Source organism: Dicentrarchus labrax, unplaced genomic scaffold, assembly GCF_905237075.1.
Source record: "Dicentrarchus labrax unplaced genomic scaffold, dlabrax2021, whole genome shotgun sequence".
NCBI classification, from domain to species: domain Eukaryota; kingdom Metazoa; phylum Chordata; class Actinopteri; family Moronidae; genus Dicentrarchus; species Dicentrarchus labrax.
In genome coordinates this window covers 26398145-26421910 of record NW_026136705.1, presented here as the reverse complement: position 1 = coordinate 26421910, position 23766 = coordinate 26398145, and the positions used below count along the sequence as shown (strand labels likewise).

Genomic DNA, 23766 nt, shown 5'->3' with positions numbered 1-23766 from the left:
ATTTAGTCAGCAATCACAAGTGCTTTGAAAGGACATGACAAACCGTACCTGTAATTTTATGGCCAATTTTAGATGCAAAACAGTAAACATACAGTATACCTGCTTGTTCGGGTTTGAAATAGTCAAAAGAGGAAGAAGGGACGCTTTTTAGTTGATGCTCTTCCAACATGACGGCACATGCTCACAGAGTAAGCATTAAATTCATCACCACAGACCGGTTTTCATCCAAATATAGAAACCTTTTTATTTTACAATTTCAGCAAAAATATCATACAATTCCAGTTTAATTGTACAGTTTGTTAAATATCTAAATACACTTTTACAGTTGCAATGTCAGTAGAAAAAAATATTGGATATTTTTCATGAGATACAAAATTTACACTTCCCTACACCAAAATTCACACACGTTACACAACATTGTGTGACTGACCGATGCTGGCCGTGGACATTAAAAACCTTTGCTTTTATAAAATGACATTTCTTTACATTGCTCAACAGATTTCAGTCTGACCACAACAACATGGGGCAAAAAGAAAATTCACCAAAAAAATGTGTGTATTTTTTTTTATCACAACAAAAAAGGGCAGCACATTTACAAAGGCCTTATCCCATAAACTGTGGAGAGCATTGTGAATACAAGAACAAATGTGTTTGTATGCTTGAACTGTATTTTTTTACACGGTTAAATGGTTATCAAGGAGTGGATACACAGTAATACGAGGTTTTAATACTTTACCACAGTGGATAAAAGCTGGAATAAAGCAAATGTAAACTGTCACCATTAAGACTCTTTACTCGACCCAAGTTACAGTTTTATGTAATAAAACAAACTTTACATGTGCAATGGAAAGGTACAATATACTCTGATAATTAAATACTTTCAAAAGCTTATTCAATTAAGAAACTTTAGGGATACTGTTAGCAACATCTTGGGCAAAGCTTTTACTCAGAGAAATCATTTAAGTAAAATTTTTGCAGCGAAAATCTATTGTTTTGTTTCTCTTTTCTACAGTTCAAATGAACTGCCCTGTAAATAGATGCTTGGAAGATGGACATTGTGTAAAACAAAGCAGTGTCCACAGAGGTTCATATCACTTCTTTGACATTATCTAGTTTGCTTCAGTTCCCCTGAATCTGTTCCACAGAGCAGTTCATTATCATTGTCAACATCTGCCTCTGTAATTTCAGACTTACAGACCAGACTTGTAAAAATGGTTTTCCCACATAAAACTAAACTCTGAGAAGGGGCTTGATGCATTCTTTCTCCCCTCACTGAGAGCCTTTGTGTCTGAACCTCAGTGATATCCAGATGAGGAGTCTGTCTGCATCTTTTATTTATATTATTTATTAGCTCCGAACTGGCAGTGGCTGACACAGCGTTAGTGGTTGTGAAACATGTAATATCTGCTACAATGTTACAGTGTGTTCACATTGTCACAAGGTAGTAAATGGGAGGAAGCTTGAGGGTCCGGTTTCCATCCAAAAACTGCACACTCCAAGTCTGCTGTCAGAACTTTCCCTATGCTAGTGCAACGTCTCGCTCTCTGTGCTGATAAGCCCACTCTGCGCTGGAGGTTCCAGGTGTCTTTGCCAGTGGCATTTGCAAGACAGCGACTGGCTTTTGAGCTTGTTATGCACTGGATCTGTTCTTGCCCCGGGGTGCGGCTGAATATCAGATTTTTAAGGAAGTGTATTCAGTGAAGTCAAGGTCTGAAATTTCAGTAGTCAAAAACACAACACAAGGATATTTTTGAATAAAGGAGATCCTTAAATAAATATAGACTGAACGCAAGCCTGATACTGAGAGCTGTGGAATTAAATTATAAAATATATTAAGTAATTACTGAGGTGGCCAAAGTGGGAAAAAGGCCAAAAGTGTTTTTTATGAATTAGAGCTTGTATTGTGAGATAGCGCTTAAAGCTGCATTAATTGATATTTTTTGGCCACCTGGGGGCAGAAGAACTCTCCAACAAACTGACAGACACAGACCCAACATAATCACCTTATAATGTTGCTATTGTTAGCCACAATAAACTTTGAAGTCGTGTTGTGTTTCCAATATTCACTCTATATCCTCGCCTCGAATGTTCCACTGTTTCCACCGCTGCTTCTGCCGGTCTGCTCTTTGGTGCTGGGCAGGTGGTATTCAGTGGGTTTATGAGATGTTATTTGGTGATAACAGCTGCTGCTGGAAACATGTAGCCGTTTGATTCATTGTTAATATGAAATAAAATTGATTAGTGCATCCTTGAGCATGTTCTTGGTGAGTTTAATTCAGATGTCGCACATGTTTCATCATAATGGAAAAATAATACCAGTGTCTCAGTTCAGCCCAGAATGTTGCCTTATGTATCCAACTCTCTACATAACAAGCAAGTACAGTGTTTGTGTCAAGCAGTCCTTCACAATAAAGTTGCATGATTGAAAAACCCAGATTGCACTACTGATCTGAAAAGAACTTTTAAACATTTTAAAACCCTCTTATCGTGGTGCAAAGAAGAAATGTAAGAAACTTGAATGGAATCAGGGTGTATAAAGGTCAGATGGGTGTTTAGCTTGGTTCTCTATTGGAAACTTGGTTACAACAGTGACTCAGTGTTCTGCTGCAACAATTCACACTCACCTCTTAACAATCTGACAATTTACAAGTTGTCCAGGCGTGTAGCCAGAAGGTCAGGGGGAAAAAGACACAGAGAAACCCTGAACTATATTCAACACTCTGCAACGTCAGGATTTTCACAGAGTTGAATAAAATGATGACAAATAAACAAATAAAACAAGATGTAAGACTGTCATTTGTCAGATAAGAGACATACATGATGGGTGGGAAGTTATGCATATACTGTTAATCACCTTTTTTATACACTTTGCAACTTTGGTTTTTAATTAAAACGTCTGAAGAAAAGTAGACAGCTGACTAAAAAGATATCTAATGGATATCATAGATTTTCAATTAGCAAATAAAATAATGGTTGAGCCAGTTTCCAAATCCATGGAAAATACTTGTTCTGCTTTCAGTGTGAAGGTGGCATCTTGCTGACCAGTACCCACGACTGTATAAACCTACTAAACTTGCTTTAGTAAAGGATTTTCCCAAAAATTCCTCTTAGGAGTGAAGCAGCAGTGTAATGTATTTGTATTTTAAATAGACTTAAAAGATGAATAACTAATTTCAATGCTCACCAGTATGGATTTTGAAGTTTAAACTGTCTATTTGAAGAACTTGTTCTACTTTTTGATGGAAATAATAAAAATATAAACATTAGAACAGCTACTGCTCTAACTCTGCTCTCCAGCTAGGGACTCCTATTAATTGTAAAGGATTTGTGTTCACAAACAAAAATGTATGACTAAAGCGTCTTAGCTGTCGATAGATGGATGTTTAAGTTCATAATGATATAATGTGCAATTTCAAGTCAGGTTTTTTTGGCAACTTTCTTGCTTTTACATATTTGTGTTTCATACTATTTATTACTATAATCATCTGGAAAGGTCTAACTTGCACAACAAATGTAAATTCTAATGTGACCGAGCAAGTCTGATTTGTGGCTTAAAAAGTACCTCGACTAATGTCGAGGATCTGACTTTTTAGTTTTGGTCTACAACCGACTAAAATCTAACAGAGCACAATACCTATAAGTGATGATTAAAACGGCACACACTGTACATTGTTCTGCTTCACATAATCGGATTAGAGGAGGGTGCAGGCGACAGACCAGAACATCCCAGAACATCATGTCGAGCAGGATTTCAAACTAAATCACCATCAGCTGAAACACAGTATGGAAACAAAAGATGAAAATAAATTTCTTTAAAAAAAACAAACAAAGGGGATTTAAAAAGGTGGTAAACAACAACAATTCCCTTTCCCATAGAAATTCCTTTGGATTGAATAGGTGGGAAAAAGAACACAACAGCATCATGTCATGATTCAAATAGAACAGAGGGCTTCTTAGGGCTATAGTTAACTTTTCAAGGCAGGAGGAAAATATGGTGGAAAAAAAAAAGCTCTATTCACAGCCAGCAGTTACATGTGTGTTCATCGAGAAAGCCGTTAGAAGAGTCGCAACGCCGGTGATGCCTTCGATGTCCTGCACCAGAGTCGAGGTCAATTCATGTTCAGTTCTAAATGAGATTCAGGAGATTCTCAGTTTCCAAGAAAAGTCACTTCCTGAATTGAGTGAATCGTCCCCTACGCTGATTATAGACACCCACACACACACACACACACACACACACCTACACACACACACACTTTCTGTCCTCTTCCAACAAGGCACTAAGATTTCATTCAAGTTTATCATTACACAAGTGCTTTATGCATTTTAAACCCCCACATTTGTCTCAATCCCAGAGCTACCTCTGCGAGCCTATCCAGAGTAATTCCCCAATTCGTCTCCCCTCCTGCTCACACTGTACGCTAAAGTGATGTGTCAGCTCGGCAGCCGGCCAATCAGGCGGCCCTGCTGTGAATCAGCTGGCCTGCCAGTCACATAGCTAGTCATCCAGCCAGGCGGGCAGGAGTCGGTTTGCGGTCCTGCCTGCTGCTTTGCGCCGTGACGTGACCCCCTGCTCGGCCGTGTGCGACGAGGTCGTTCCGGCGACTGATTGGCGGAGTCGGGTTGGGAGCGGCAAAGGGCACACAGAAAGCGAGGGGAGAGTCTGAGAGGTGTGACAGCAGCTCCTGCCCCCACCAGCACCATCATAACAACAAACAAGCCCTTAGCCAGCAAGAGTTGGACCGCACACACCCTGATGCTCGACAGCGCTCGCTTCTGAGGAATAACGTGGCAGAGTGACAAACCTGCAGACAACTCATCGATAAATACAGCGAGGGAAGAACAGTGCAGAGCAAAAAGGAGCAAGGGGCATTAAAAAAAAGACTGCCATCTCTTTCCCTTTACACTTTCTTTCTGTTAACTTCCACCTGCTACATTCAAAGTGGCTGTGCCAAAATCGGCCACAGACAGAGAGAGGGAGAGCCAACCGGGGGAAACTACAAGCCATGGAGGGCGGGGGCGAAGGAGACACGAGGGGAGGATGAAGGAAGGAACAGAGGGTGGATGAGGGTTGTAAAGGAGAATCAATTCACCAGGTGATTTTCAGAGTGGTTCTGCCTGGCTTCACCCAGGTGTCAGGATGACTTTGGCTCAGCAGGAGCCCCCCTCTCCCGCCGCCCCCCCAGGGACATTGTCAGAGCTGGAGAGACATAAGGGGATTTGAGAGGGAGAATGAAGAAGGTGGGCAAAGATGCAGTCATGCAGGCAGATAGAGACGGACGTGCGGGCAGAGGCGGAGTGGGAGAGACAGGGAGGGGAAAGAGATGGAGACAGAGGATAAAGGTAGATAGACATAGAGGGGGAATAGAGGGAACAGTGAGGGAAAGAAAGGCAATAAATAAAGGCAGAGAAATTTAAAAAAAAAGACAGAAATGAGAAAAGAGAGGAGAGGAATGTCCTATAACTAATCAACAGCAAAATCAGGAAGTGAGATGGACCCACCACCACAGCGGTGCTGTGACAGAACAAATGCATTTCACACACAAAGTCACTTTTAAACACACACCCATCAATCAGAACTCAACTCAGTCTTTCGTCTAATGGATGTGTTTAACCAACTTCCCCCACGGTATCCCACCCAGCCTCACACTGCGCAGCCCAAGAAGAGAAACAGCTGTCACCTCAGCGCCAGGTAAATGGGGAACTAGAGTAAATGTAAAACCCGATTTCACAGCATCAGCAGCAGCAGCAGCATCAGCAGCAGAAGATCCACGTCTGCATGTGTCAGGAGTCTGTTTTCTTTCTGAGGATGCTGCAGGGCATTAGTTGGTGCCCTGGTTGAAGTGCTCCAGCACGGTGGCGTTGGTTCTCTCAAACAGCCACTGCTGGTTGGGGGAGGAGGGGTCGCACGTGTTCATGAAGACTCGCCGCTCAGTCGGGTTGCAGTCGATACAGCTGTTACTGACGGGGTGATACAGACTCTTATCCTGGAAGGACGGAGGGGGGGAGAAACAGGAAGAAAAAGGAATGAAATAAGGCTGTTTTTCTTTTTAAAATTTCCCATCCGAGCATTTAGCATTTATAAGCAGTATATTACACGTTTATAACCAACTAAAATGCACTTATTAGCAGATATAAGGACTTTTAAATGTTTATTAATGTATTTTTCATCAACCTTAACTTCCATTTATGAAGCATCCATAAAAGATAATGAATGATTGACAAATGGTAAATGGCTGCATTCATACAACGATTTTGTCCAGAACACTTTCAAACCGTTAGTGGTTTGAGTTTACTTCCTGTCCACATGTAAATGAGTGGATTAGTGGATGACTCAAACTCCTGAGCTACAGCTGCCCCCAATATATGTATATATGCATGTGTAACATACATGTTTTATATCAATATAAAATACTTAAAAAGTATTATATATTATGTTTATTATGTGATGCATAGTCATTCAGCTTAACATCACACTACAGTTTGTTATAACCAATGTATCAAGTGTTTTTATACTGCTTATACATGCTAAATAAGTGGGGTTCAAGTAAGGGGTTGCAAATTTAGGATTGCACTACTGAGATATGTTTACAGACAGGCTGATATATCGCAGGTTAGATAGCACTTCTGATTCTGGTCCTATATGTATTTTGTGATTGCGTTTGGACAAAATGAAAGAAACAATATACCCGCTCTTGTCATGCACAAGATGACTGTGTTTTTTATTCTGTTTTAACTGAGTTGCAGGGTTTTGGGGAAGTGTTTATTGTAGAAATCTCTCTGTATTTCTGCTGTCTTTATCTTTTTGCTTCAAACGGTTTACTGAGGCAAACAAGCTTGTTTGTGACACTTCATTAAATACAAATGTGGCCTCCTGTAACTGAGCTTAAATGCATAACAACAGCATAATGAGGTCCTATGAATATCCATCAGCTTCAGGGTAGATTCTGTCTAAAATTGCAAAACTCTGTAGAATGATTAAGTACCCTTGAACTCATTTATTTTATAACAATTATGTTTAGAGCTTTGTTGTTTTGTACAGGAAGGAAGGAAGAGAACAAAAAGTTCAGAAATAGAAACTGACACACAGAGATAATGTGTTTAAAGCTTGGGCTTTGACACTTTCCTCTGCCACTTTCTCTCTGTTTGGAGCTTTGTTGTTTTGTACACAAAGAAGAATGGAGCGGGAGAACAAAATGTTCAGAAAAGAGAAACTGACCTACAGAGATAATGTGTTTATAGTTCGGGCTCTTACACTTCCCTCAGCCGTACCTTTCTGTAGCGCCACAGCTGGTTGCCTTTCATGCCGTGACAGTCGTACAGGGTCACAGGGCTGTTGTGGGAGATGGCATCGAAGCAGACTTTTTTAGTGTGCATGGGATCACCCACCCGAATGTCCTCTCTCCAGCCGAATGTGAACACCTGCAGGAAATAAATACGTTCTTTATAATGCCATGTTGAAACATTTAAATTCTACAGCAAAGGGAGATATGAGAAATGGGGTGCTGATCAGTGGGAACGTTCTTAAACCCTTCAAGTTTCTCCAAAACAGCTGTGGTCTTTTCCAACCACTTCAAGCAATAAAGCACCAAAATATGTTCTGTTTTGTGTTTTCCAGTTAAAAATAATGTGCCTCTATTTTGGCTTATTAGTGTAATGAAAAAAAAAAGAGTGGAGAGTAAAAATCTCAAAGCAGGAGAAACATTTTCTCTTAATTTAAGAATATGTATTTTTTATTTTTCTTCTTCCCTTTAAACTCTGTTTTTGACCCTTGCCCTCTGTAATACCCCTCTGGGCATAACTAAAGTTTTACTCTTCTAAAGTGTCAATGTTACTCTCTCTGAGTGTTGCTGTGGCCTCATCATTTTTGGCTGGGTATTGCGTTGGTTATACTGGCTATTATTATTAATCCATTAAAGTGCTGCTGTTTCTCTCTCTAAGAGTTCATCTGAGGATCAGAAGCGAGTGTAGCCTCAGTGAATAAAAAAAAATCTCACTAAATAGGTTCATTAGGACTTGCAAAGGTTGCTGGTTATTTTCTAGGTGAATCAAGGTTAAACGTGTTGAACTGAAAACACCATAGCAGATAAATTATTTATATTCTGCCTGACTGTAGCGATAAAGATGACACATGGTTGGGGATCCACCAAATGTACATTTCAGACACAATGGCTTTACACTTAACCACTGAGAAGACAAAGAAGTAAATTATGCAAAACTTTGTAAATTATTTCTGAGGAAGGAAATGCATTCAACATGTTTCACAATGTGTGTTGGTGTGTTTGTTTGCTTATGGGAAAACTGCACAGGGCTTCAGGGATTGTGCTATTAGTCATTGTGGCATCTGAATATATATCTTAATTTGAGTATAATTCCTGTGGCCATGGGTCTGTGTTTGTCACAGACCAAGAAACAGCAGATAAAATGAATATTAATGCTCAAGTACTGAGTCTGTATGCATGTTACCAAAGAAACAATATAATAAGCGCAATTTAACAAAATATACTGTATCATATATATTATGATATATGTTATATATGTAAGTCCCCTATACAGTGTGTGCAGAAATTCCTCACTAACATCTTCAATGATCATTAAGGACTGAAGCAGCTCCACAAACTTAACTGGTCATCAATATTTATTTATCTAAAAACTGCAACGAGATCACGGTGAGTTATCACACTCAGGAGAGTCTGAGACACTTTGATTGATGATGTCCTTAATGATCGTCCGTTTTTTATCTAATTGTTTGTCACTGTCGTTCCATTGATCTCAACGTTGTATTAAAAATGACCATGATGAACAAGGCAGTCAGGACTGATAAGTGGATGTTTCACAGAGCCATATCCTTTTGCTTTGATTACATCTGTCATATATTTCTATCGTCTGCGAATAAAAAAAAGCTCCATTATTTTTCTGTTGTTAAACAAAAAAAAAAAAAAAATATATATGTAATAAAAACTCTGAATCCCGACATACAGTGATATACATGTGGCCATCGTTCCTCCAGCTCACAAAAACTTTCTGAATGACTTCCTCCACTCCTCTTATGGAGAATCAAAAAACCCTGACAAGGACAGCTGCCAGAAGGCCTCCTGTGATTTGCACTGAATCCATTTCTCGCCGGCGCCGAATACAGATTGCAACTGTGACACAGATTAAACTACAATGCATCTCCAGATTAAAGCAATTAAACTGTCAGAGCTCTGAGGCGCAGTATTTCAGCTGCGGAAACAAAAGGGGACATTCAATCCATTAAGGTTGTACTATGAGCTCGGCTTAAAGATCTTCAGCGTGACGTGTGAGAACAAACAGACTGCTTTAGAACAATGCAAAGATAATGAAGCAGCACAGTGCGCGTATGTTGTTTACGTGTCCGTTTAAGTTCATTTGACATTAATGTGTGTTTAGCAGAAGAAATACGATTGCTAAGGAGACAATCTATCAACAATGGTTAAATCTCATTAGGAAAAAAAACAATTCTTCTTGGGATGGTGTGGTCGAGTGGTATAAGAGTCTGCCCCTATAAACACATTTTTTTAAACACGAGGCAAAAAGTCTGCCAGGTGGATAAAACAAGAGCCAATCCTAAACTCACCTGTGGAAAAACCTACCCTGACCACATGTACATACATTCCTTTTCAAAACAAAGGCACCCGATTCGAAAGAGACTTGAATACAATCAAACCCTCTAAGAAAGAAAACTTAAAGATAATTAGACCAGATCCAAAATGTGGTCGACCCTAGAGAGAATGCCGGTAACAGCATGATGCTCAACCAATTAACAAGCAGCCTCAGTCACAAAGAGCAGCAAGATATCATTTTTCTGCCCTACACCGGTAACAATCATTGTCGGCCTTAAAAAGTGTCGCTTTCTCCTGTGGTGATGATGATGATGATGATGATGATGATGATGATGATGATGATGATGATGACACATCACATGATCAGAGCTGAGGCACTCAGTTATCACACATATTGACACATAGACATTAGACTTGCTGCAATAGAACACGAGGGACTGGACCAGATTAGACTGATATATATTTGGACCCAGCCCAACTTGGTACCAGGTCAGGTCTCGGTTACTAGGAAGTGGACCCGTGAAGACCTTCTCATAGCACCTAAGCAGTGCTCATGACGCTAATATCCTTAATAATCCACTGAAATTCAATACAAGACAAAAAAAATACAAAAACCTGCATGTATTTATAAATTAATTAACTGTATTTTAGTGTCTTTCAGTTTAATTTGTGCATGTTTTATTTAATGTTGTCTTCTCTCTTAAAGTTCTGTTGTAATGGCCAAAGGACAAAGTAATACTTAATTCCTTATTAAGGCCTGGCTTTAAATTTCTGTGTCTTTACCAGAAAAACAGGCCTCAAGAGTTTGAACTACGCTATTTATTCATAGTGTTTTTAATTTTTTTGCTGCTCACCTGTCCGTGGCTCCAGCTCACCTCGCCCCGCCCCTTCACACAGCTCTCCAGGCGGATGGGACTTCCTGATACAAAGTGTTTACTCTCCATGCACATGCCACTGCCCACGTTACGAACCTACAGCACAAACAGCAAAGTCACAAACGAGGACACAAGAGATGCTCGGCTGTTAGTTAGCAGACACGGTCAGCATTCATACGAAGATAATTAGTATGGAAGTATGGAACAGTGACTGGAGGTTCTTTTATGAAACCATAATCACACAGGACATTACGCACAAAAAATAGTTGAGGCATACTCTTAGGTTGGTTTATTTTGGGAGGGAATAACATGCAAATTATTCTGTGACTCACATTAAATAAATGGGCTCTCTCATCCCTGAGTGCAATCAGACTGAATTTCCAGACAGCAGCCACATAGGATAGACTGATATGATTATTAGAGCCAACTGGCCCAAATTTTCTTGACAGATTATTTTAGAAGAAGCGGTTACTAATGGTCCTGATCTTTTGGTCCCATGGTTATATTGAAATTACTTTTAAATGGTTAACTTAACAGTGTATTTCTGTCTGTGCTTTTACAGCTCACAGGAAATATCACAAGAAATAAAATACATGAATTCATAAATATTCAAAGCTTGGCTTGGTTCATGACAAATTATTTTCTGTTTCATGCTGACTTTACCTCGCCCCACGCTGCAGCAGGAGGCTCCACCGGTGGGTAGTGTTTGGGTAGGTCCCAGGCCACCTCGCTCATGAACCACTTGAAGCTCTTGCAGTTGAGGTGGTTCCTCAGCTCCTTCTGGGCTGTCATGTCTCCCGCTGACAGGTGGCGGTACTCGGGCCGACGCTGGTACACGTATTCAGCGTATTCGTCCATCCACACCTCTGCCACGCGCTTCAGATTCTGAAATCAGAGCGGAACAAGTTTGGTTTTCATTCTACATTTTAGACAATCCAGACTAATATCTCGTAGGAAAACAGACATCCAGAGATTCCGGGTCTCACCCATGAGCAGATGGAGGAAGAGGAATACTCTAGAGGAAGAAGAGTTTGAAGAAGAGCAATGAAAAATACTCGGTTAATATTTGTATATTTGTCGTGTAACTGCCAATGATTGTTGATGCTAAATAAAACTGTGCCAGACAGTAAAAAACAATTTCACTTGAAAGTCCTGCAGTCAACTGGCTTGTTAGCAGATCTTTGTGCTTCTGGACATCAAGTCGTCATTGAAACACAGACTAAGCCATCATCTCTACATCTTGCCATCTTTGATGTTTTGATTGATCTGACATGACAGAATGATCAAAGCCACTCAGCAGAAAGGCGGCCAGTCATCTCACAGGAACTGTCATTGTCTCCCAGAAGGCGAGAGATTAAAAAATAGAAGCAACTTGTCTCTAGTCATGAAAGCAGATACAACTGAACTCAATTATGAGATAATTTACAGGGAGGATGGCTTCAGAAAAGACGCTCTTTTCCCCTTTTACTCTCTGACATGTTAATTATAACAAATGCAGCTTATCACACTATTTAATGAAACACTTGACTTTTGAATTCTGAACCGCACAGAGCCAAAAAACCGATCAATATAAAGTAAATAACATAGTCTAAACCTATATATTTATTATATTTAGTTGTTCCCCAGATTTTCCACAAACAACATATGTCTATGTGCAGTACTGGGAAATGTGTACACCGATCAGCCATAACATTAAGACCACCTGGGCACCCTGGTGGTCATTATGTGATGCAGCCTCATACCAACAAGCTGTGATGCACTGTGTGTTCTGACACAGTCAATAAAGCTTAAAAATGTCTTCAAAAAACTTGTCTGCATGACCTTTTAAATGTTACAAAACTCTTGTAACTTGAATGGCTTAAATGTGAACACCAGTATATATAGAACTGTATAAAGGGAAAAATTATGAAGCAGGTTGCAATTCTGTTTCACTCCATTTTAACACAGAGAAACCTGCAGGTTTGACCACTTCCTGGGGAAAATCATCGGCTAAGGACGCGTCAACTGTGTGAAACAGGTGAGTAAAAAACAGACCATTTTGACTTTAAGATACAGGTAACAAAAAGAAAAGTGTCAGAGAGAAAATATCCTGAAACATTCTATATATGGTACAGTTTATATATGGTACAGTTTGCCTGATTGTGTGTTAGTAATGACACAGGGATAGGAAGTGTGCTTGTTTTTTTTTATTGAAAATGAATGCCAGTGAAAACATTTACTGGCATGGGAGCTGATTTTACGTTTGAGAAGTAGCTTTTTCGACTCTTCTTTAATCTTTAAATGTCTTTTTATGACTGTGTTTAAACTGCGTGACAAGTGTTTTCACTAGACTACAACAAAAGCAGCTTGAAATTAAAGACCTAATAATATATACACCTAATAATATTCAAAAAGTCAGACATTCGGTGACAATGTCTCTTTCAATCATTATGAAAGTATCTAATTTCAGAATGAAACTGTCTAAGTGGAATAAAGAAGATAAGCAGGTGATAGAACTTGTAAGCAATGACAACTGCAGGGCAGACAGCTTCCTCAACAGGCTCTTTAAGCTCAGACAATTGCAAACATGAAAGATTTACACCTGAGCAATGGGAAATCCATCCATCTGAAGCCTGTCAAGTGTAAAGGAGTAAAAAACACAGAGCCTGTCAGCCTCTGAGGTACAGATGCATGTCTGGGAATACAGATGGTAGCAGCCTTGGAGGTATGGATGGTAAAATGAATGAGAATACAGGTTCAGTGAGCCTCCAAGGAAAGTATAAATACAAATCTTCCGGCCTTTGGAGGTACAGATGTAGAGGAAAAATGCCTCCAGCCACACACACACACACAGACTCCCAGTGGCACAGCTCATTGCCTGCAGCGAAACTCACACCCTCCAGGTGAAGTGGAGTTCAGTGATTCTCTCTTCATGTTGACTGGACTCAGGGCATCTGTACTTGCTGAAGGGACTCACCTGCTATTGTGGTTTATAAAATAACCTTTAATTAGGCGATAGAAAACAGTTTTTCTCACCATGGAACAGTTATGTGGATGCCTACACAATCTACAGCAGTTAAAGAAAAGAAAGGAAACGAAAGACCTGGTGTTTTTCTTACCTCAGGCAAAGAATTGGACCATGACTGGAGATTCTCTTGGTGAAGCGTAACTAAAACATTAAACTAACCAAACTCCTTTCTGACTCCCCTTAAAAGAGCACAGGACAAAATCAATGGTGCAATCTCCTGTATGGGTATAGATCCAAAAACATGGGTTTTCATAATGTAACTCTTGCAAACTACTCAGTTTGTTACACTTTCTGTCTCTGTAGGTTCACCGTAAAAAGAGAAAAAAAGGGAAGGTGAAGGTGTAAACTGTGACTATTCTTTTCTATGCTATAAAACAATTTATGATTACAGTTTCGTCCTTAAAGTCCTAGGCAGATAATGAAGCTTCATGGTTAAAACTTCACCATCTTATGCAAACTTTGACTCAAATCAGCCTTCCAGCTTCGCTTTTCTTCACCCCCATCAACCTTATCTCTTGCGTTGTATAAAGCTCGTCTGTTTTTGGTCTGAAAGCCTGCTGGCTAAATTTCAAAACGCTTTTCATTTGCCAAAACACGTGTCTCCATTAGCATTTTCAGGTCATCCTTGTGACATTTTCCATCCACATTCTAAGGCCAAAAACAACAAGAAAATAGCTAAATCTCTTCTTCCTCCTCCACTTTCAAAGCCCTTTCTTAAGAGCTCCCTTCTGCATCTGCTCCAGAACTAGTTTCAATAAAGCTCTTTGCATTTATGCCATTTTCTCTTCTATCTTGATTGTCAAGTCTTTTGTATTGCTGCTTTTGGCTGCATGGCCCTTCTAGTTTTTCAAAACCTTCAAACAGTTTTGTTATCTGCACCTTTGTGAAAACAAACTTAAATGAAGCATCTTCCAACTTAGACTATCCTATTTGATGGAGGACACAAAACTACTCTGTTTTCTCTACCATCAGCCAGGCTATAATTTATATTTTAACAGTATGACAAACATACTCATTCAGTCAACTAAAGCAAATCAGTTCAAAAGGCAAGGCCCACTTATGTATTTAATTATTTTAAAACTACTATGCAGAGGACGACGCTGGGGACAAAACAAAATTCATCACAGCCTGAGGTACAGTAATTATATCTGTATTGTTAAACCTGCTGCCTGTTTGATATTAGCATTCAATACAGCCTCAGTCTGGGGCTAATGGTCAGACCGACAAGGCAAAAACAAAGGCCAAGAGGTTTAATTACATATTCAGCTGAGCCAAACAGAGCCAGGTGTCAGACTGAGGCTGAGTCATGCATGATGAATATCATTCAGCTACAGCCGGACATTTTTTTTTATTTCTCATACTCATAACCAAGTGTTAAAGCTCACACGGAATGAAGAAACTTGTGCTCATTATTGGAAGACTGTAAGTTGTAGACTGTGGATACAGGGGTCTGATACGTGCACTGAAAGTTAAAGGGTGCGAAATAAGCTAAAATTCACTGAGTGATCATCACCAAGGTGTCCAATGCAGAAATTAATTTAAAGTGTCAGTTTCTCAGTGACTCTTCAGTTTGAATACAAAATCAACATTTTAAGATATTGTACCTCATTTGTCTTTTTAAGTACTCCACAGATTTAGCATAACATTTTCAGACTCATAACGGTCCAGTCAGAGATTTGGGTGTGATAGTAGTGGCTAACGTAGCCTTGAACAGCTAGCCTCAACACCAAATGTAGGCTAAGACCAAACTAGGGCAATATACTTTAAATTCCCTTATGATATGAATTTTTCATATACGCCATACAGTTGCATAGCTGAAACAACAGCTGTAACTCGTTTGTTTCTTGTGCAATAGAACATTTGAAAAATATCTCTCTGAATACTTTGAGTATTTTATGTCAGTTTACATATAGAGTTTATACATTTATTTTTTAATATTTTGTTTTGAAAAGGAAGCAACAAGACCTCTAACCCAAATGGGTTGTGTAAAGTCAATGGAGTTCCCCTTTCTTAAATGTTCTTTAATGTTACATGTTGTCTACTCACAAGCAGTTGTACAAGAACAGCTTGATCTACAGTTTTTGATATTAAGTGATATGAATACATTTTACATTTTTTAACAGGTTTGACACGCAGTCACTGTTTTATTTGTTTGGTGATATCTGATGCTGAAGATTTTGTCACCAACCCAGGACATTGAGGGTGAATGGGATTTAATTAGTGGTGCTTAAAGTGAAGCTTAAACATACATTTGTAAAAATACTTATTACTACTTTAGGTTATCTACAGACCTTATTGTTAACACTTCATACAAAACAAATCTATTCATTGCCATTCCATTCAGCCACATTGTGCTGGAGTAGCAGAAGATGTCTTAGCGGCAGAGTTCTCAAACGTGTCCTCCATATCTTTTTGCATTTGTTTTATTTTTTACAGCGCAATGTACAAAATCACTAAACCTCCACACATTCAATGTAAAACACTTGACCATGAGATGTTTGTATAGAAACATAAATAAAGGCAAAGAACCAGAAATGGAAATTAGATGCTTTTCCCCTCAAGTGTTTCAGACCATTATTCTGCAAAGAAAGTCCTTGGGTCCACATTAAGTTTTGCTATAAAACCATCTGAGACTCACCCTGGCCAGGCTGACCCCACCAGGAACTTTGTAGGGGACGTACTTCCTGTAGATGTGTCCTACCCTGGAGCAAGGGATGTCCTCCATCCGACCACCACACATCCATACCTACAGAGACACAACGAGAGATTCAGCAGTGAAAAAGATGATATCAGAGAAAGGGGGGTGGGGGGGTTGCTCAAAGCTGGTGCATTGGTATTTGTGTAAGTGAACAATGTGAATATCAGATGAGCAGACAAGGTCAACTACTCCAAGAGACAAAACAAACAGTGTGAGAAAGACAAAGCGTGGGAAGACATGGTGAAGACAAAGCAACAGAGAGGCAACAAGGTTGGGGTGTAAAGAAAAGGAAAGATGGAAGGAGTGGGAGTATGACTCAAGCAGAGGGACATGAAGTAATGTATACTGTCTGTACATGGTTGTACGGTATGTTGACTGGTTTGTATCCTATACTTGTGAAAAAGAAAATGAAGAAAGAAGTAGAGATGTACAGTCAGACTCGTGTTTACGACCAGATAGATTAATATGATGTGAGGCTGGTCAAGCTTAAAAAACTGTTAATATTAATTATCATCTACAAAACAGGAGTGTGAACACAATTCAAACAACTCCACAGAAAGTTCATGTGTTTCTAGACTGCAGAGAGACCAGAGGGAGTGAATGACATCAAAGGGAACAAGACAAGTCAATCATGCTTAGCCTAATGACAAAGACTGAAATTGGATTTGTTATGCTGCTTTTGGAAGGCAGAGCCACCTTTCAAGTCTACTGGATTTGAGTATTTGAAATTTTTAAGATATATTTTGAGCGATGTATGAATTTAAACTTAATCAGAGCAGTCTGAGGTCAGAAGGTCAGAAAGTAAAAGTTTAAGAACAGATTTACAATTTCCACTTTAAGTATTTAAATAAACATTTGCCAGTTAACGGCTGAACTCATAAATGTATGTATTATTGTATTGCAAAAATCTTTGAAAGTGTGACATAGCTTAACTCTCTAGCTTAGGAAGGTATAAAACTTAATTTAAGGACCATATCACTGTTTTACCTAGTTACTAAGTGTAAACTTCACATCAGCAAACCATCCTGAAAACCATGTTCCTGACAATACCTAATGGAGATCAAACAGCAGAATATTGAAACTTACTTGAGGTGAACTCTAAATTGCTTTGTCAAAATCACATTATTATGAGTTCCTATCATCAATCTTAATTCAACCTGCTAGTTTTCCGGCTACAACTACTTATTATTTTCATTAATAATTCATCTCTTGATTCTTTTTTCAGTAAGTCCATTAACTGTAAAACGTCATTAAACCATGGGACCAGTGAATGTCAGGCATTTTTTGGCTTAAATTAAGTGAATTGTTCAAAATTGTTGTCCTTTGTTTGACGGGCTAATTGTTCCAAAACTTGCTAATTGATCTTACAGAGATAAATGGAAACCGATAGCTGCTAAAAACTGCATAAGTCAAAAGATGAAGTATACATGTTTTATACACTGATATATTCTTTTAGAACAAATCACAAATTTGATCCCTTTTTCAATTGATTGTGCAACATCAATCAAATGAATCATAGCCAATACAAACATGTTAAACTTCTCAAAAAACTGTGACAAGTTTACTGATAACAAACATGCTGGGTTATTCATACATTCCTTGACCTCTCTTGCCATCTCACAGCACACCGTCCTCCACAAATTCCCAGATCTTACAATCTACTCCTACACCTGTCGTGACTAGAATCTCTCGGCTCTTGTAGGGAAAACTCCTTTGATATAACCATTCATTTCCACTGCACTGCTTTTATTCAGATTGACTTGCAATGCCTTAACAGGTTGAAGTTTTGTCTTTCTCAAGGACACATGTATGATGATGGACATAGGCTGTTCACAGGGGATGCTCAGTGAGTCAATAAAGAGAAAAATGTTGCTTTTTCCTTGACAGATAGACTTCTGTTTTGGACTTGATAATTTCCAGTTTGTTGATATTCTGCATCACTCCCCTTCCTGATTCTCCAGAGTGGACATCAGCTGGCTGCTTTTTCAATTCAATTACTGCTTGTCAAGTTTGTTGCACCGCTACAGCTTGGACAAACAGAACCGAGGGAAATAACAGATTGAATCCACCCTCTCCCCATCTCGCTGTAGGTAAGGTCTGACCTGCTGCGCCAATCCCTTCCATCGTCTTCATCCCTGACTGAAACACTTGAGCTTAATAACAGGGGCGCCTCGCTGCAGGAGGGATCAAGAGCTTGAGTTCAGCGCCCCTAAGATTAAATTGAAAGTCTTATCACTCACCTCAAACAGACAACCTCTCCAATCTGCTCACCTCAAACCATAAAGACTAAAACCACACTATCGTGGCAAAAGGCGGCATTACCGTCTCTTTTTCAAAATAATAATAACTTTATTAATATATTGCTTTTGCAAAATAAGTTACACAATGCAATAGCATTGGTGCTTGCCAATATTCTACAATACACATGGCCCTGTCAACATCACCTGCATTTACATACACATAATGAATCTAATTATTTCTGATTCTTGGCAGTATTTTTTTAAAAGTCATGCAAATGAGGAACATGGTTTATTTTTGATATTAATAGACAAAGAGTAACATGCTGTAGGTGCTTGTCTACTGATCAAAAGTGGTTGTGGCTAAGAAACACAGCAATGTCACACCGAAGGCAGGGAAGAAGCAAACTGCAAGCTAAGGATCTAAACACGTGTAGGTTTCAAACATTGCTGCATCTTTCTGTTATAATGCCAATTTCCATAGATGACCAGAAGTTTGTTGTTGCCCATTAAGCTAAAATTGGCATTAAGTCTAAAGATTCCTGATATTCAGGAAAATAGGGTACGGTCCTCTGACAACTGTCAACTAGCATTCAGCAATAATATAACGAATATCATCCTTTATCTTTACTTTAGGGACACCTGTAAACTGAAAACCAATATAAAGCTCATACATTGGTACAGTTTAATAGCTTGAAGGTTCTGTCATCCTTGTATGATAAATAACCACTTGGCTAATTGCTCTCACAAAGCAGTTCATTATTAAAAGGCCAAGGCCCGATATCTCATGTCTAAAGTTTGTATAGTCAACTTTAGAGTAGATTTGGACTAAACATGGTTTGTTTAAGCACATCTTTTTTTTTTTTTCAGTTGTTTGACAGGTTCAGCATTGCTTGTTGATGAAGATTGTTATTTTCATAAAATCCATATTGTTCAACTGATATGGACTATAGCTTCTTCTGTCTTCTCTGCCCACTATGTGCTCTGTTACACTACTGATGTTGCCTCTGTAGAAGCATAATGCCTCACGGTGAATGATTTGGCTTTCATGCATGCCATACAGTATATGTTTAATCACTATTACATCAGCATCAATAAGCAAAAAATGGAGTAACAAAATATTATGCATTAATATAAAGAAGCAGTAGAAGGTAAAACAATTTTGACAGTCAATTTGATGTGGATGCTCAATTTCTATAAACAACAAATGCACTTGGCTGAAAATTTCGCTCTAATTTTAGTATCACAAAGCAGCATATGTCCAATCAAATCAAGCTACACAGCAGTGGCCTTTGTGCTTAATTGAGTGAGACGACAAAAGTCCTTACTCACTCAAACCCGAATTCAATTATTGTGACTGGCTGTTCTGTCGGTCCAGAGCTCGCTGACGGAGGCAGCAAAGAGTTCTTAACATGCTGGCCAAGTCGCAAGCAGTTATGGCGATGCCATAGAATAATTCATGAAGAAGCACCACACAAAAGCCAAATATAAGATTGGAGTATGATTAATGTATGAAGTAGTGAGCCATGCAACACAGCATATTTCACTCAAATGACTGAAACAAGAGTTGAAACCATGATGAGGAATGTCTCATGAGCTCAACCTGTTTTTTTTTCTTCTTAGCTATTTAGTTAAAGCGCAGGTTTATTAACAAATAATATAGTTTAGATTTTATTTAAACCTTATTGTTATTTGTTATAAGAATAACTACTACTCCATACTATTTGCAAATATAAATATGCAATAAGATATAGGCAAAAAATAGTCAATACACAACGGTGGTAATCAAAATCAAATCAATCAATCGGTCAATCAAAACAGTCCAAAACTTATTTGTGCCTTCTTTGCAACAGTGGACACCATGTCTATACAACGTAACTTAAAGTGAAGAAAAATTCCAATATTGCTCATGTTTCTAACAGACTAACTAAATCTGATTTTAAAAAACACTGTACATTATTCATAGTACCTATTATGTCCTACATACAGAATTGTATTCATTAACAGTATGAACTATTCAGTAAAAAATGTACACAGTTGGTTCTCTGACTGACTCCAAACATAAAACATGGAAGAACACACTCACTTGTTCAGATTTGATTAAACACTCCAAAAAGTACACAGAGGTTAAAGTGACACTATCGGTTATTCACCTCACCTTACTGTAGCTGTGTTTTTGTGGTGTGTTTTATTTTTTTACCTTAAATGAGATCTCATATTGTTCTCCTCCCCAGATCTCCAGACCTGTGTCGTATCCTCCCAGCTCCCAGAACCACTTCCTGTCCACAGCAAACAGTCCACCTGCCATCACAGGCGACCTGGAGGACAAAAAAGATACAGTTACAGAGAATTAGACAATAAAAAAATGTCTCAGTGTTTTAGTGGTGCTCCTCCACTTGGTAAAGTTTTATCCATTCATCTTCTTCCCATTTCTCAGCCGTGATAGCATAAAAAAAAAAGAGGTCAAGAACATTACATATCCTTATATCATCATAATCAAAAGTTCTATAATAATCTACTCTTATAACAAGATATAATATTGCATCAGTACAATGCAAAGCTCTACTTAAGAGATGACAATCAGATTTCTTACGAGTTGTTGTTGGCTTTTTGGGCTGTTGTAAGGAATGCTGTTTAATTTTAAAGTTGTTGCTTGGTGGTAGCTGTTTTGGTATGTTAATTCTTGGTAGTTGCAAAGGAGTACTGCATCTTTGCAAAGCAGTGCTTATAGTCCCGGTAGTGTATTAAGGAACCATGGAGAAAGACACTGGGTATCCAGCGCCACAGCAGCAAGAGAGGTTGTGTCTAAAATTACACCCTCAGTGACTTAGTCACTTCTCTTAATACAATAGACACTCAATAGTTGATAGCAAACAGTTTTAGGGAAGGCTCAGGGAATGGAAGTGAAAGAATATTACATTAATTATCAAAAGAAAATTACTTATAAAAGCCTAAAGGTGTGTGATTTGGCTAATAATTTCGGGTTTTCCCCACTTTTCCATAGTCAGAAACTAATACATTCCTTTGGACAGACCTTGTTTTATGGTGTGGTGTGAAGTTATGTCCAAAAGCAGTATTGGGGTATCTTGACTCAATTGTTGAGTGTCTATGAGATCATTACATAATCATGATCCCTGGCATCCAGTAATTGAGGGGGCGACATTTTCCAATCTTTGTCTAAGGGGAGGCCAACAGTCACATTCTGAAAACCCCTGCTTTATAGTAAGCAGTAAATTAGGCTTCCAGACACTTATGAATCATAATTTTGCATCATCACTGTGTTAAGTCGCCAGACTGTAATTTTCGCATCTATAAAATGCACCGCTGGCATTAAGGGCTGTGAGCAGAGAGTAGTCAACATGCCATTGACACCACTCTTCTTGTTCCACTGTGGGGATTTTCAAGGCCAAAATGAAAATTTTCATTTCTTTTTTTCAAGTTCACTATATAGTAAACAGCGAGCCAGTAAGTCAGAAAGAGCCTGTGTTTGACTGTTTCACCACCATAGAGAGTACAGTGAGTCATACTGACATGACAAATGATACAATGACAAAGAATAATGACAAAGGGAAACACTAAATCCAGATTTAATTTAGATTATCTGTTATTCAACAATCTCGCAAATTACAAATGACATATATCCACAGACCAGTAGTCTAAAGGACATCATGATGACACTACCAACATTTAACAGACAACTATCAAGCATTTAATACTAAAAACATTTTGGCTGGAGTATCACTTGATGGTATGCTCTGCCTTGGCACTTATCTACCCTGGTGATCAATATGTTGAGACACAGATATTACCGGAGTTCAATAAATTTATAATTACAATTAATAGGCTGTGGTCACTCCCATCTTCTGGATTCTGGGTATTAAACTATGATATATAGACAGTGGTGGCTAACTACCTTTAGCTTTAACCATATCCAAAAAGAAGATTTGTTTTACATTCCTTAATATTTCTTGCACTTAAAGCATTTTTGACCAGAGTCTGAGGTCATTTGTGACCATACAGTAATGGTGGTCTCTCAGAAAAGAACATTTGAATTTCAAATTGAATGTGCTGGGGTACTACAGCAAAAAACGCAAGACATTCATAGAGCTTTATTACTCCACTTTATTAAAGTACAAAGAAAAGAGAAAGAACTGGAGGTCCTGATAAGTTGTTATCAGTCGGTGTCTTAGGTTGAAATTATGGTTCAGGTGAACATCTCTGCGGATCTATGCACAGAGGGGTGTTACGGGTAACCCGTAGGACTCAAAGTAAATCTGAGCAACTAAACTACGAAACAAGTTCATTAAAGGACCAGTGTGTAGGATTTAGTGGCATCTAGTGGTGTAGTTCCAGACTGCAAGTCCTTTGCTTCACGTTCCCTATCCAAGCGCAAAGGAGAAACTACAGTTGGCTATGAAACACGCCAAATTTGAAACATGAACGGTCCTATCTACAGTGAGTGTTTGGTTTGTCGGTTCTGGGCTACTGTAGAAACATGGAGGTTCAATATGACTGCCTCCATGGAATGCAACCCACACGTGTGTAGGGCTCATTCTATGGTACTAAAAACATAACAATTCTTATTTTCAAGTGATTATACACTAATGAAACACACACAGTTATGCATATTATATTGCATTTCTACCGACTGATCCTCCTAAATCTTACACATTGGACCTTTAAAAGATGAAATAATCACATATTAAACCTTGTGAAATCCACAAAAACTTATTTTTTTTCCCTGCCTCCCTTTATTTGGACAATACACTGTATAGTATATTCTAAATCTGTGAAAAACTGTGATCCAGGCTTGACAAAACGTATGATTGAGTGGAGACACAGGAGGCCCAGACGTTGCCCTTCACCTCTTTAAAATATGTTTGTCACACTGAATGACTTGATTTTCCTTGCTGGGTGACAGTGTATCTGAGCAGTTTATTGTCCATGACTTGTAATTGTTGTATGCTGGAGAAGGAAAACTCAAGAAAACACAAAGCCAACCCACCCACATACACACATGTGCACGCACACACGTGCACACACCTCCCTAGAGAGGTGCTGAATAAAATGCAGTGGACTTTCATCAGGAGACAAAGGATACACAACAGTGGTTGCAGGGGGACAAAGGAATGGTGTGTGTTGTAGCTGTATGACTGCACAAAGTGTAGTGATTGCAAACTTGTATGGTCACTGGAGTGTGCAAGCTTAGAAAAGAGAGCAGAGTCACTGTGTGGGCACCGATTTGTGGGGCGGAGACGGTTACCTCTTTGCCAGAGGGAGAAAACACAAATACACTTCACCTCCCAGGAGTTGTGAGGAATGAAACACGCTGGCTTCAGGACAGACAACACTGATATCTCACAAC

At 38.9% G+C, this 23766-nt stretch overlaps 1 protein-coding gene across 2 annotated transcripts in view; it reads right to left on the bottom strand.

Annotated features, from left to right (window-relative positions):
- Positions 1–218: 218 nt before the first annotated feature.
- LOC127363484 (polypeptide N-acetylgalactosaminyltransferase 10) overlaps positions 219–23766 on the bottom strand; it is a 329736-nt gene continuing 306188 nt past the window's right edge. For both annotated transcript variants that reach the window (XM_051399975.1, XM_051399974.1), the window contains exons 7-12: positions 20602–20719; positions 16105–16212; positions 11123–11344; positions 10439–10555; positions 7273–7422; positions 219–5987 (exon numbers count right to left, since the gene is read on the bottom strand). In XM_051399975.1, coding sequence (XP_051255935.1) covers positions 5823–5987; positions 7273–7422; positions 10439–10555; positions 11123–11344; positions 16105–16212; positions 20602–20719 — 880 coding nt within the window. In that variant the 3' untranslated portion in view covers positions 219–5822. The remainder of the gene's footprint in view (positions 5988–7272; positions 7423–10438; positions 10556–11122; positions 11345–16104; positions 16213–20601; positions 20720–23766) is intronic.